At 49.2% G+C, this 15,407-nt stretch overlaps 1 protein-coding gene across 2 annotated transcripts in view; it reads left to right on the top strand.

Annotated features, from left to right (window-relative positions):
• The window catches only part of LOC147240308 (protein shisa-7-like), a 31,214-nt gene extending 17,856 nt beyond the window's left edge, over window positions 1–13,358 (top strand). For both annotated transcript variants that reach the window (XM_086193352.1, XM_086193351.1), the window contains 3 exons: window positions 3,323–3,559; window positions 8,274–8,649; window positions 9,604–13,358. In XM_086193352.1, coding sequence (XP_086049478.1) covers window positions 3,323–3,559; window positions 8,274–8,649; window positions 9,604–10,051 — 1,061 coding nt within the window. In that variant the 3' untranslated portion in view covers window positions 10,052–13,358. The remainder of the gene's footprint in view (window positions 1–3,322; window positions 3,560–8,273; window positions 8,650–9,603) is intronic.
• Window positions 13,359–15,407: the final 2,049 nt, after the last annotated feature.

Raw genomic sequence — 15,407 nt, 5'->3', positions numbered from 1 at the left:
GTGCACCGCTGAAACAGCGGGCCGACCTGTTCTACGCTCGTCCGAATGGCCAAGTAGGTCTGATGGTAGGTCTCAGAGCAGGTCGCAGGCTGTCCGAAACCACAACTGGCGCGAGTAGCGACCTACTTCGCAACCTAAATTCCAGCCTAAACACGCCCACATTGTAGGTCGGTTCAGGAGCATCCTACGGAGCAACCTATGGCCCACAATGCACCGCGACTTCTTCCTCTTGCCCTAAAAACTTGTGGACCCGCAAGCCAAGTTTGCTCCACCAACAGTCTCCCATTCTGATGAACACCAACATTTATAGTCGTTGTTGATGACTAAAGGTGCGTTAATGTGCTTAATAATAGAGAATGAGTGAAGGGTCCTCTGAGTGGAGTGCAGTACCACAGTCGGGCCAGCAGGTGGGGCTTTCATTGGTGCTGTCTACCTAATTGTGGTATCTGTGCTCTGCCAGCAGAGGTCGTGCTTCACCACCAATCTTCTAGGGTGTCTGAATGGTGCCGCCGTGTTTAGGCTGTAGCGGTAGGACGTAGCAGGAGGACGTAGGTTGCCACTTGGCGATTCGGACGCAGCCCTACTCCTGGGTTTTCTTCTTCTAGGCTGCCTGTGACAGCAGTTGTAGTACTGCCTGTACCGCCACCTTCTGACAGAAATGCGCACAACTTAACCTTCAGCTTCAAATTGCTGGATTTCCTCTTTTTGTGGCATCTTTAAGATGTCCTTTGACATTTTATGGAAACACGGCTACTACAAGGGAAGCTACAGCTCTTGGGTGAAATATCCTGTGCCGCTGTCAACCCAACCTTGTGGCAACACGTTGGTGACGACACCTTTTCTTTGTCACGGTTGCGTTGAAGGTGACACGTCTTTGATCTGGCCGGTCCTCTGCTTGATGCGAGCCTGTCTACCCCACCACCCCCACCACCACCTCCACCAGTCGCCTGCTTCCTAATGTGCTTCTGATTCCTCTTCTCTATGTAGCGGTGATGTGCTAGTGTGCTTCCACATCAACGGAGGGCTTCGGCTTACGCGAGACCCCAGCTCCTACCTGAGTCTGTTTTCCCAGGCTGAGCATCAGGAAAATAAAAAAGCAATGTTGCAGCATCACAATTAAATGAATTTTTAGTGGGTTTGGATCACCTGAGATGGCTGCCAAAGATGACAACATACAGTTGCCGTGGAAATTTGATGACGATGCTGGAAGGTAATATATCTCTGCACTTAATAAAGTTGATTCACGGCCAGTGGTACCGAGCCATTACACCTACATGTGTTCCCGAGGGAGGGAATTACACAAGACAGCAGACAACAACACCAGATTAGGTGAGGAGATATGGCGACGGATAAATAAAGCAAGAAATCTCTGTGCGTCCACATTTATGTGATTAATTTGGCTGTTGGCGAGTTGGCGTTTACAGTGCTGATGCCTCAAGGAAGTGGCGTGCAGAGGTCTGGGGGGGTTCAGAAATGAGTCAGATCCACTGAGATCAAAGTCAGAGATCAAAGCCAGAGAGTTGGCGCCAGTGAGAGCTGGCTGATGTGATGTGGCCACAGACACTGAGGAATGCGGTCCCCTACAACTGCTACCTTTATTTATACATAAAAATACATGCTGGAGCAGCACCGTGGTTATTTGAGTCAGGACGTCGTGGAACTGAGAACAGGAAGTTGGATCTGGAGTACAAGAACTAGGTGCCTTTGAGCTAACACACTCCTCGTGTTGAAGGTCAACTCAAGAAGATGGATCGTGCGCCACAGGATCAGCGTCATGACATCACATCCAAAAACGCAGGATGTTGCTGGAAATTAACTGCAAAATAAAAGTATCCCTTTCTCTGCTGCGTGACACCAAAATAGAAAGCACATCCCCTGCTCACCCCGCCGATGTTCTCAAACAAACAGAGCGCCACGCATTTTCAAAGTCTCTGCTCATTGGATTATTTGAATGACTCTGGAAATACCAGGCCTCGGAGGCTGGAGCCGAGACCTTCGTACGGTGACGTGACGCTGCTCTTCTTGTTCTTGGTCTTCCTGTGTTAGATAACGCTAACGGCCTCAACACTTCAGCTCTCTGAGTCAGATACTCTGAACACAAAGTTCATCTCTCATGACACCATTACCAGAACCTCTCTGCCAGCCATCGTAGGTGTTCCACAATAACAAAACCAAAAAAGAAAAACCCAATTTCCTTGCTCTCTTGGAAATGACCAGTTGAAATCTGCGTCAGTGCTGATGTTTGATTCTGTCCGTCTCTTCACCGCAGTTTGAATCACATGAGCTCAGCGAGCATTGCTTTTTTCTTATGGTGTGCAAGCCGGTCCCCTGGTGACGCCTAACAGAGACCTTATTGGCTGTTATTGCCCATTACTGTCAGCGGTCAATCCCCAGTATACGTCCAGCCGTAATCTTAACAAGATCGCAGCCCATAAAGCCATTAGCCCCCGCCCCGCCCCCGCTCCCCCCAATGGACTCCACATCGATTGTCCCAGAGACAGGAAACAACATGAAATGGCCAATTTTCCAGAGTTGCGTCATCTTTAATTTCTGCTGTATTTTATTTTAGTGTGTTCTCACCCCCCCCTCTCCAAACCTGCGTGTTCATTTGTTCATCTCTCTTGATAAACCTGATGCAGCAATGGGCAGGCGTGATGTCGTTGTCCGTGTTTGTACGCGCCGTCGCGGCCTGCACATGGGAGGTCACGGCCAGTGCACCTGCATGTCGGGAGGCTTTAAATGTCTGGAAAATATGAATGTGTGTGTGATGTAACTGATATGAGTATACATGTTGCAAAACAGACTCACGCGCCCCTGCCCCTCCCCCACACTGCTAACCCTTACATAAGACAGATCATTGATCGATAGCGCTGCTTCTGCACTTTGCATAAATGTGAATATGTGTGTGTGTGTGTGTGTGTGTATTCTTTCCGGTACTATTAGTGTATTTTGATGTGTTTAAATGTGGTTGATATGCCGGTGGTGGAGCCACAGATGAACGGTTGTATTTATAGACGGTCACCATGGAGCTCAGAGACACTTCCTGTCTTTACTGATTATTAGCCAGTTTGTGTCTTATTCTGTTCTTCCCCTTCGTCCGTTTCAGTGTATTTTTCTCTTGTTTTCTTTTATTCCACCTCTCCACGCTGTTGTCTGTTTCACCTTTTCTGTTTTTACCTTTCCATTCTGGCCTCCTCTTCTTTGCAATCCTCTTGATCTGATCTTTCACATTTTCTCCCTCCATTTTTGATTTGCTCCTGTTACTTTTTCCTCCCTTCTGTCCTTCCCCCTTCTTCTCTTCTCTCTATCATTCCATCTCTAGAACGTGGACCCCGAATGAACAACACCCCCCAGCTCTCCTCTGGCCCCAAACTACTCTCGAGTAGCAGTAAAGGTCCCGGTGGCGTTGGCGGCGGCAGCATCATCGGAGGGGGAATGAGACACAACAGCAGCCACCCTTCCTTCTCCCACTCCTTCCACAACCTGGCCCAGCTGCCGCCGTCCTACGAGATGGCCATGAAACCCGAGATCACCCGCTACAGCTCGCTGAAGAGGCTGGGTGAGCCGGGGGCGGGGGGGTCCAAGGAGTGTGGGAGGAGGTTGGGGAGGGAGGGGGGGGTACAAGAAAGGGGGAAGCAAAGGAGAAAACCTGAGGGAAACAAAGCAAAGTGGGAGTTACCGATCATTAAGAGTAACTGAGGTGGAAAGTCATCAACTCCAGAGGTTTGCGTTCAAGCTCTCCCGTGAGCGCTGGAGGCCGTGTTCTCAGAGCCCTCCTCATTCAGCAGGACGATGCAGAAACCACTGGTGTGTTTCTGGAACCAAACGGTTCCTGTGGTCCATAGTTGACCGTGTTTCCCCGGCGGCATCATCAGGCCACTGACATACTTTTAACTTGCTAAAGTTAGCCACATGCTAACGCTAACTGCTAGCAGTGTTTCGTGAGGTAAAAGTTGTTCAGTGCCATCAGACATTTGTTCTCTCTTTTCAGTGAGTTTTTCAGAAGCAGCCCTGCCGCTAACACCTTAGCCGCTAACTGTCTTGTAGCGCAGCGTAAAGCAGCAAACGGGCCAGGTGAAGTTAAAAGCTGCGAGTACTCAACCAATCAGATGTGCTCAGCAATGCTGGCCCCGCCCCTTAGGTTCTTGAATATGGCTCTAAAAGAGACGGGAACCCAGAGACGGAGCCACGAAAATGGTACTCGGTGATGTCGCAGCATCAGAGACGGTTCTGCAGCTGCCGGTGCTCTGACGTTTAGGTGTGAGCTTTGATTGGAGCAACGCGGCGGTGATCCGGCACTCTCCTCGCCGCTCCAGCGGTGGAGGGTGTGACAGAGAAGAAGAAACGTTACATGGAACAACTGGGGCTCACTTGACGCGCACACGCGCGTGTGTGTGTGTATGTGTGTGTTGGTGACCTTTACAAGTCAGACCCCTGGACCCTTTTTACACCACAGGAAGCAGCTGAGTATGTGTGTGTGTGTGTGTGTGCGTGTGTGCGTGTTACACTATTCATAAAACACTGCTCAGTGAGTCTACAGAGCCGCTGCGTTCAAGGCGGCTCTGCCAGTGACAAAGGGAGAGACGTAGGGGAAGAGGAGAGAGGAGGGAGAAGAGCCGACTGGGCAAATGAGGATAAGAAACCCAGAGATAAGCGTGAGGACAGATAACGGCGAGGTCGTCTGAGCAGAATACGAAGAATGGCGAGAGAGGAAGAAAGGATCGGAGGGAGGGAGGGATCGATAGGGGGGAGGGGTGTTGGCGGGCTGGTCTGCAGGGGGCTGGCTGCCCTGCGACGGGGAGAAGAAGACGTTTGAGAGGCAGCGGCTGGCAGCCTGCAGGGGGAGGGGAGGTGCCTCTGCAGTGATGGATGGCTCCTGCACGGGGGACTGTACCAGTGTGTGAGTGTGTGTGTGTGTGTGTGTGTGTGTGTGTGTGTGTGTGTGTGTGTGTGTGTTGTAGCGAGGTGAGAGCAGCGTCCACACGAAGCTCTTTACTATTTCAGCTCCATCAAAAGCAGAAAACACTTGAGTGGATGAGGCTTGAGAGAAGGTTTCCACGCAGCAGACGATCAGAGGTCACTTCCTCTTTTCATTTACAGAAGCCTCTGTCACGTTAATCGCCGCCGCCGTCCTTTCTATGGTTCGGATCATCGCAGCATTTCTGCTCTTTTGTTTCACTTAAAAAGAAAAACTCAGGTGTTTTTTTTTCCCCTCTTCATTCTCTTTCTTCCCCATCGCTTTCATTCTTCCTCCTCTGTTCAGTCAGCGCCCATTCAGCACGTTCTCTCCCTTCCTGTTGCTGCCTCACAGTCTTAATTGGCCAAATGTAGACGTTTACGACAATAGAACGCCACACAGGTAGAAGCACCGCACGCCGCTGACAACACAAGCGTTCACCCTCCCTGTGAATCAGCCACGCTTCACCGCGCTGGTGTTTTCTTTTAAAACGTTCTCTCCTTTATGCCGTTGTCAAACCCCTAAAATGGAGCCGTTTCAAAATACTGCCGAGGGACAGAGGAGGCTGGACATGACGTTCATGTTACTTTGCCAGCTCATTTCCTGTGGGCTCATCTCATCTTTGGGACGTTCGCAGATGTGAGCAACATCGACAACGCGTGAATTCAAATGCACTCACCTTGAATTCTTTGTACAAATCTGGATGTTTGTCTTTTAAATGCTTTGCCAAGTTTGACGTGTTGCTCCCCCTCGCCGTGGTACGGTGACGGCATTTTTCGCACATCGTTTTTTGCGGATCAATAAGGGATCGCTCCTCACCAGCCTCGAATCCAAAGCATTTCCATTTGCAACTTTTGGCGTTTTTCTTCTCAATTAATTGAGGGGCAGCTGTCGCTGTAGTTGACCCAGATGTGTGATCAGCACCGTGGGAGGGTTGCCAGATAATCGCTCCATCCATCCATCGTCTTCCGCTTATTCCTTACTAGTAAGGGTCGTGGGGGTGGAGCCTATCCCAGCGTCAACGGGCGAGAGGCGGGGTTCACCCTGGACAGGTCTCCAGTCCATGGCAGGGCCAACACATAGAGACAGACAACCATTGGCTCTCCCAGCCACGCCTACGGTCAATTTAGAGTCTGGATTAACCTGGTCCCTCTTGATGTCTTTGGACTGTGGAGGAAGCTGGAGTACCAGAGAGAACCCAGCAGGAACAGGGAGAACATGGAGACTCACCCAGAAAGACCCCGTGCTGCAGCCGGGGCTCCACCCACAACCTTCTTGCTGGGGGCCACAGGGAGGACCACTGCACCACCAGGCCGCCCAGATAATCGCTCATTTACAGCCAAAAAGCAACGCTAAAGAAGTGGCCAGATCTGGCTCCTCGGTACCACCGGTACTTCGGGTATTCTAGAAAAGTCAGTACCGTCACATCTTCGTACCGACTTGGTACCTAAGTATCGGTCCTCCAACCCTCGTCTCCAACTGCGATTTTATAATCACAGAACAGAAAAAAATATCAAAAGCTTTAAATTAAACCCCGCGGCGCTGCAGAAACGTCCTGCCTGCGCATCGTCAGGAAAAAGTCGGCGTGTAAAACATCCAGAGCCTCGCAAAACTCACGCCGATGTCGCTGTCACGGGGGTTTAGAAGAAAACGAGATCAGTGGTGCAAAGGGAACTGGTTTGAAAGCAGACCCCAAGGTCCTGGTATGCTGGACGCAGGATGCAGCGTTCGGCTTTCAGGACACACGGCTGAGTTCACGTGCGGGAAGAAGACGGTTCCAGCGCTCGTGGTCTGGATCTGATGGCTCATTTGATATGGAAGACCCAGTTTTTGGCGTTGATGAATGGCGTTTTTGACGATTCCGTTTCCTGTCTGGGTGTCTTCTACTTGACAGTCTGTTTTTTTTACAAAAGCGTTTTGGTGGAATTTGTTCTTCACGGTGACACAAAGAGAAGGAATCGGCCGTTTGCCGACCAGTGTGTGAGAGCTGGTCCCTCTGGTGCGGTTAGCGGCACGGCGCTGCAGAAAGGACGCTGATAAAGGCTTCTTTGTCCAGCTAGACCTCGAGAAAATGTGGCCTTACAGGCTGCGCGTAAACAGAGGGAGAGCGAACAAGCAGAGAGGTGAGAGGATGAGACAAACAGGGAGGGAGAGGAAGACAGATGCCGGGTGAAAAATAAACCTGGAGAGCAGAAGGGAGGAAGAGCGGTGAAGAGAAAAGGAAGAGTTGGAAAAAAGGCCAAATGAGCAGAGAGAAGAATGTAGAAACAAGGAGAAACAAAGGGAGGAGGAAGGAGGGGAAGAGACCTGACGGAGAGGAGGACGAGGTGGAGCGATGGCTCGTTAAAGGTCAGGTTTAAATTGGCTCTCGGGGAGCCGCTTCCATGGAAATGCTTTGAAGATTAAAGCCGTCTGAGGCTACGGAGCAGAAACGCTGCATCTCTCTATTAATGAAGCCGGCTGCTTCCCCTCCGTCTCCTTCCCTCCGCCGGCGCTCTCTCTGTTTACCTGGCTGTTTGTTTTCGTGGCAGGGTTTCATCCCCCTCTCTTCACCTCAACCGGCTGTTGCACCTCCATTTCTCTCTCTTCCTCCTTTACTTTGTCATGTCTCATACATTAAACATGTCTCTCTCTCTCTCTCTCTCTCTCTCTCTTTACGTTATCCTTCTTTGCTTTTGTCCTCTCATTCTACCCTCTGACTCAATCGCCTCCGTTCCACCTTTTCTCCTCCTTCTCTCCCTCCCTCTACCCCTCCATTTTCTGTCACAAACCACTCCATTTTTTTTATTCTGCTCTTTTTCATCACACTGCTTTCCCCCTGTTTTTTTTCTTTTTTTTTGCCTCATCGCTTTGGTCTGCTTTGTAATTCCTCCCCGCCGTCACAGACGAGGACGTTGTGTTCCGGGGTCTGAATTTTGGCACAAACGTCCACTGGGACTCGGAGACGGTGTGAAAAGCGTTTGGTGGCCAAAGGTCACCGCGACAGGCGGGCGTCGTCGTGGCATTTCACACTTGAGCAGCTGCTCTGCGTCTGCTTTCATGTTCTTGACTCCAGAGTCATCGATCCGATTGATCTGTTTTAATTTGGGGGAAGAAGAAAAAGTTCCGCTTATTGACAAACATTCGCCTTCAACACCGCAGGACCGTCAGTCACTGATTGATCAAAACTGCAGGGGAGAGGCTGAACGTGTCGTGATGACATCATGATGAAGGTGGAGCCTCTCAGGGTTCTGTTGGTCAGAAACGAGGAGAGAGTCTGTAATTCTGTTTGTGCGCCATATTGAAGCATCTTCCTCTCCGTGTCTCTCTGAACCAGAGAAAGAGCTGGATGAGTACAGCTACTACTCCGCCAAACGTCGCTCCACCAACGCTCCGCCCTCCTTCCACTCCTCGCAGCACCACCTGCCCTGGGGAGGAGACTACACGCTGGGATCCAGAGGCACGCTGCCCCTCAACGGATCCCGGCCCAGACTCCACATCCCTTCCACCCCCAACCCGTACCCGCTGCCCGTCCAGACACAGTACACCAGCTCCAGCTTCGACAGGCCACCCAGACGCGTCCGCTCCCAGGACCAGCTGCTGGCGCTTGGAGAGGGCAACACACTGTCCCGCCTGTCCAAGAACCAGCAACACCAGTACTACAAAGCCATGATGAGCACCAGCAGGAGCTCCAACTCCCAGACGCTCCGCAGGTAAGTGAAGATGGAGGAGGGAGGAGAGGAGAGATGAGAGGCTAAGGGTTGGAGAAGATGGAGGGCAGATAAAGGGAGACTCGGAGAATCAAGTCGAGCTGCCGAGAGCAGAACAAATTACAGCAATTTAAATGTTAAGTGTCTGACAAGGTGAAAGCACTTTTCATTAAATTTGCATAAGACAGAAATTATGTTCCAATTAAATCTTTTACCTCATTTGATGTTTTTAGCCACTGGTGGAGCTCCAGAAACGGCAGTTTTAAAGCTCCCGGGCCGTATTTAAGCGCTCTAGGGCGCCAGGCAGCTGGCGGCGGGCTGCAGGTGCGTTGAGCCTCATCTTGGTATTCGGAGGGCGTGTGAGTGGACACCGACTCATTCATAGGTGTGTTTCCCTCCCAGCTGCTGCTGCTTCAGTGTCGCATGCATTTCACCACGGGAGAAACGAGCGCTTCTCCTCTGGAGAAACGGACCTCCTCCTGTGCCGGGTGAAGGTGCGCACGTCTTACGTTTCTACACACGAGCAGCAGGAATCCACCGAAGCTGTCGGAGGAGGTCTGAGAGGAGGTGGAGCAGGTGGGGGAGGACGTGGAGCAGGTGGGGGAGGGGATGGAGCATTGCAATACTACGCATCTGCAGTATTGCTCATGTGCTCGTCTGATTACTGTGCGGTTTAACGATCACTCCGCCCACAACGCCACTGACCAAAGACCCGGCTCCTTGCGGTCGATGGTCACAAGTTTTCTGGGGTCCCAAACAGTCCAAATGCACCATGGTGGCACCAAACCAGCCTTGTGAACATACTTGAGCACCTGCCGGCGCAGGTGAAGCACCAGTTCGTTTGCTCGCTAAAGGGCGAGGGTGCGTGGCGTGGAGACGTCATTCGCTCGTGCCATTCAGAAAGTAGGGCCCCCCTGTTTGCTCCGTCAGGGACAATAAACAAATCTCTGGTTCCAGGTCCCATGAGAGGCTCCTGGTCTCACCCGATCGCCTAGAGGACCAGCTGATGGCAATGGGCCTGATAGTTGGAGGAGGGGACAGAGGAGGCGGGATGGTGCCCATGATGGGTCGGCTCAGCCACCACCAGAAGACCCAATCGCAGCAGAACATCTGTGTCACGCCGTCCATGGACCGCCACCACATGATTAAGATGAACTCCCACCCGACGTCAGGCCACGAGCACGAGCGCAGCTCGGCCGCCATGTCCGGGATGGGCATGCACGGCGGCTGGGACTCCCACGGGGGCCACGGTGGAGGTGGAGCAGGGTCGATGGGAGGCCACCCCAATGCCCGACGGATGGCTTTTGCTAGCAAGAGGCAGAACACCATCGAACAGCTCCACTTTATACCGGGAGGAGGAGGGCAGGGATTGCGGACTGGGAGTAAGAATGAAGTGACAGTGTGAGAGGAAGCGTGAGGAAGAGGAGAGGCGAAGGTTGAAGTTGTCAAGGCGCTGCAGAGGCAGGCAGGAAGTGGTGGGCATGAGCAGGAAGTGCCAGGTAACTTTGGAAAGGAGGAAGAGGTTTGATCTCCGCCGGCTGCTTCCCAGGGCAGCATCCGTTGCAGAACCCCCCCGCCCCCCCGCCCACTCCTCCCCCACCTCCCCCGTAAAAAACAAAAGTGGTGGATGTCAACTTTGATCTCATAGTGAGCATAGGTGATCAATTTTCTTTCACTTTGTGGATTTGACGTATATTACCTGTTATTTTTATCTCTAGTTGGGATTATAATGAAAGAACAACATGCTCTGTAAAAAATGCCAAGAACATTTCATTACCTTTACGGCTTGATTCTCTTCACTCTGGATATTTTAGGGAAAAGACGAATTCCTACTTTGTGACAAATTCCTGCCATAAAGGTCCATTTACACCAGCATTTAAATGGAAAAATATTGTAGTGAAATGAATTCATCTCAAGGAGATCACTACATTTTTGCTAAGAGTTGTAGAAATAAGCTAATTTTTGCATCAAATTCAATTTTTTGCTCAAAATTCCAGGCCTTAAAAGCCTTCAAAAAATGTTTAAGATGGAGGAAACGAGCTTATTAGCTGTGTTGCACCATCAACTTCTATTTATCTTCCTTCGTAGTTTCCTCAAACTACAGTTTGCAGACAGTCAATGGCACAAATATGTCTTGTGAATAAATCGTGTGAGCTTATTGTCTTGTTAGCGACAGAGCTAGTGAGCTAACTGTTAGCAAACTTTTTTTTCCTAACAACTCTATATTGAACTAATGACAAAATGGCAATGGGGTAAACAGCCCATTGAGGAAGAAATAGGAAGGATTGTGATTGAAAACTGCTAGCGTGTTGTTCGCTGGCTAGCTTATCCGCAGTTAGCCACATCAAGCATTTAAGCACCCTACTTCTAAGACTTGTGAATAAATTTCGCGCGGCCACTTTCTGGTGTGACTCTGCCTTTGAATCCACTGTGTACTAAAATTTTGGCTGGTTTGAAGCCGAGTGAGGGGGGAGTAGACAGCCCAGTGCAGAGAGAGGAGACAGACTGACTAGCACTAGCATGTTGCTGGCTGCCTAGCCTGCTAGCTCCGGCAGTTTACCAAAACGCGCTGTGATTGGTCCCTACACCGTTAGGCACCCCACTTTTAGACCTGCGAATGAATCTTGCTGGGTCACTTTTTAGTGTGACTCGGTGTTTAAAGTAAAATCCACTTTTGGACTACAAAATTTAGCTAGCTTAAAACCTTTGTACAGTCAGATCTAGTTGGTGTGCCATCTAAGAAACATTGTGCTGTAACCCCTTGCATAGTAATTATTGAAATGTTTTTAATTAGACCCTTGACTCCATGAAGAAGAACCCATCTCGAATGGACTCGACTTCAGCGAACACCCCTCAACCTCAGTTTTAAAGTTGTCGTTGCCAGCGAGTGGAAGTCAGGGTTTTTTTTCTTGCCACCGGTCAACAAACTGCTCCGGATTTCTACGACGCCACACGTTACCTGCAGTTTACCAGCCGCTCACCTCATACGAAGGGACGGGGCGGACGGGTTGGAGGCGGGGGACAGTGGTCACTTCACACCAAGGGCTATACTGAATTATCTCTGTGCGTCTGTGCTCTGTACAGTGTCGGCCTCTCATTTTGGTTTATTCCGTGTGGCATCGTCTGGAGGCATGCTTGTGCGTACTGTATGTTCACTGATTTATTTAGTTATTTAATTTGCTTTCTCGTTATGGAAGTGTGGAGAAAAAATTATATAAATATATATAAAATAAATAGATATATGTGTTTATTTTATATATATTTATTTTTTTTATTTATAGAGACATGCGAGGAAGTTCTCCGACACCTTTTTTTTGTGAGATTTGAGGGTGTTTAAAAACACACAACCATGTTTTTCTTTTGTTGTTGTTTCTTTTTTATCGCATGGGAGGAAGCGTGGCCATGGTTACGTCATATTTTGTGAAATTCTCCATTTTTCTGGCTGTGAGATGGACCTTCTGGCCACGAGGCGAGGACCTCCCCTTCCTGGGGTTTTAAGGACTCATGAAGCCTTTAGATGTTTTCACTTCCCCTCTGAGTTCATCTCCCTAACGACAGACGTGATGGCTGCCCGCTCCTGCTTTGTCGTTCACTGGGATCACGCGCTCACGTGTTCATGATCATACGTGTTTCCCCCTTGATCAAACTCTCAGCGTGAAGTTTTGTTTTTAATTTTTTTCTTTCTTTAAACTGTGAATTTTAACGTATAATCCTCGATTTTCAATATTCAGATTTCTAGTTGGCGAGAGAGAGAAAAAACAAACCCCATCTTTGAGTCCTGGAGAACAAAAAGAGCCGACGCAGTCAAAGAGGAAAGACGAGGCCGCATGACGATGACAGAAGCCGGTGTTGATGATGTCATCGTGCTGACTGGTGATGTCACGGCGCGTGCAAACGTGCAAGTGTCTGTTTTGATTTGTGTGTCACTGTTGTCCTCTGTCAGGAATGCTGAACCTCATTTTTTGACCAAACTCGGTTTGCGTCTTTCGCGAAATGCACATGAAGCCAATTTACGGACCCGAGTCACGTTTGTTGCGTATTCATATCAACTTTTTTGCGTATTTTGGAAGGCTGTCGTTTTTAATTAATAAAACAAACAAAGCAAAAGAAGGAAAAGGGCACTGCTGGTTAGCCGCTGCTGTCCTCGTGCAGCTTCATGCACCAAAGCCAGGACTTCTCAAACAGAGGGAAATGTAAAATTATCGAAGGATTGTTGTGTGCGAAGGTTTAGCGACTGAGAAAAACGTTACAGAAGAGTGACTTCACCTGCAGCACCACAACTGCTTTGCGATGCGCTGACATAAATTGCAAAAATCTATTTTTTTTTATTATTATTATTAGTAACTCTCATTTATGCTCTCTTTATGTTAAGAAGTCACTCAACCTGCAGGGTTTTAAATGGGGGGAGGCCACAGCGGCGAGTGTTGATCCAGTGGCTGGTTGAGGGGAATGTCTTGTGCAGCCTTCGGCTGACGGGACTGGAAAAAAGAAAAAAGGAAGGTTTTTACGATGAAAACATCTCATTGACTTAAAAAAAGGCAAAAAAAAAAGGGGGAAAATGTAAATTAAATGTGAAAATTCTGTTGTACTTTAACGTCTTCATCCCTCTGAAGGTCTGACACCGATGTTGTGATCCACGTTCAGTTGAACTCCCCTGATGCATCCGTGTGCCTGGATTTATGAGAGCGAGTGGGGGGGGGGGGGGGGCGTGGCACACTTGTCTTCTCAAAGCTCTTCTGCATACCTCAAATGATAGGATCCATTTATTTATGACATCCCCATCCATGTCTAATTCCAAGAATATCCAAACAAAGGCCTCACAAATGTGCGATCCTTTTGTTATTGGTCATCAACTCTTGCCTTTGTAGAAACCGTACTGTTCAACTGAAAATAACGATTAAAGAAGGGAAAAAAACCAAAACATCCCGCCAAGCCTCGTTTGTGTCTCGTGTGGTGAGATTTGACTCCCGCCGTCTCTTTTCAGTCTGCAAATGAGAGAAGGAACAGCTCAGAGTTCAGGAATCCGCTGCTTCATTCCGGCGTTTCTTTTTGGGTTTTTTGAATCGGTGTAAATTAAATAAAGAGGCGCAGAGATGAGTTAGCGCTGCTGTGTGTGCGGGTCCCTCGTCCTGACCTCGGAGGGTTGGGGTCAAGTCCTGAAATCAGGTGTGTGTGTATGTGTGTGTGTGTGTGAGAGTCACAGCTTTAACAGTTCTGATGCACTAAATACATCCGTAAAGAAACCACACTTCTCGGTGCTGTTCAGCCGCGGCGGTGAAGTCGTGTCGGCGTCGCGGTTCGATCACAGAATGACGTCAGCTTTGTGTTCCTGATGCCTGAATTTACGCTCCAAAAACCCACAAAGTCTTTTTTTTGGATTATTTATGAATGAACAAGTAACTTCACACTCCTGTTTTCAGCGCCTTTGATGTCCTGGACGACAGCTTTGGCCTCTTGTTAGCGAAACGTCGCCGCTTTAAAACCATTTCTCTTTATTTGCTGATGCATTTCACCCTCAGGTGTTTGAAGGTGGAACCACCGAGCTCATTCAAGGCTTTTAGCTGAAAACCCGACCTCACGTCCATCCTGGACTCCCTCCTGTGACTCTGAGGTTCCCTGAGGATTCCCCCCATCCTCTGTGTGTGTGTGTGTGTGTGCGTGTGTGTGTGTGTGTGTGTGAGCGATTCATTCCTGGTCCCACTGGTCACTTCTGCTCTGATTATCACTCCCCTAAAAACACAACGAGCATTAACTCAGTGACTAAGAGGACGTCACTGGTCTCAGTCCAAGGTTTCAAGCTAGCAGCTTCCTGATGTAGCATGAGGTCACACTGGGAGTGAACGGCAGGTGAACTTGACAAACTTTGGCGCTGAAACATGAAGAACGCAGTTCGGTCGGTCCTCGTTGGGCTCTGGACAGGAAGACACCGAGAAAGTGCACCTATCAGGCACATCACCCCCCCACCCCCCCACCCCCCTGCATTTCTACACCTGGGGGACCAGCTTCTGGCTTGACGTGGGGGAGCAGCAACCCTCCATCACGCCCCCTTACTTTAACACCAATTACTGAATTCATGACTGTTAAATATGTGCGAATTAGGCACCAGCATAGGGAGACCAGCCTGTGTGAGCTGGGCTCTCTGGGCCTGGAGGGGGAGGTCGTCCTCTACTAGTGACAATGAGGGGGGGGGGGGGGGGGGGCAGAGGTGATGAGCCGCATCCCTCAACAGCCTCAGTGGACTTTTGGTGAACTGGCCCTTTAATGGTGAATAATAATCCAATTAATAATCTTAACAGGGAATAATTGACTGTATTCAGGGGGCCGGCTCCACACGTACCAACGCTGCTCGCTCATTCAGGCTCTCGGCCCACCTTCACCAGCTAAAGCGGCGCTCACACTCCTCACACTCCTCACACTCCTCGTAGCCCACACACATTTATGTTGTCATTTCCTTGTTGATGTGTATGTTTGAGTATTTTACGCCGTTTCAAGGGGTTTAAGCAACTTTTTAAAACACAATTTTACTGAATTCCTTCCTAACGATAGAATAATAATTATAACAATAAAAACATTATTTTTAATCAGTCTGTATACTTTATTAACTTTAAGCTCCTTAACATAATTTATGTCACATTTGCTGCCTTTGTTGTTGAGGGTGTAAAACTTTTTGTAACATTTTTTTAAATACTGTAAAAATGCTGTAGATGGTACTGTTGTTGAATACTACTACTGCTATCATTTAACATGAGAGAGAGAAATAC

Source organism: Aulostomus chinensis, chromosome 22 (genome assembly GCF_037954235.1).
Source record: "Aulostomus chinensis isolate RoL2024-O1b breed Wild chromosome 22, RoL_Achi_v1.0, whole genome shotgun sequence".
NCBI lineage: Eukaryota > Metazoa > Chordata > Actinopteri > Syngnathiformes > Aulostomidae > Aulostomus > Aulostomus chinensis.
This window is presented reverse-complemented; position numbering and strand designations above follow the sequence as displayed.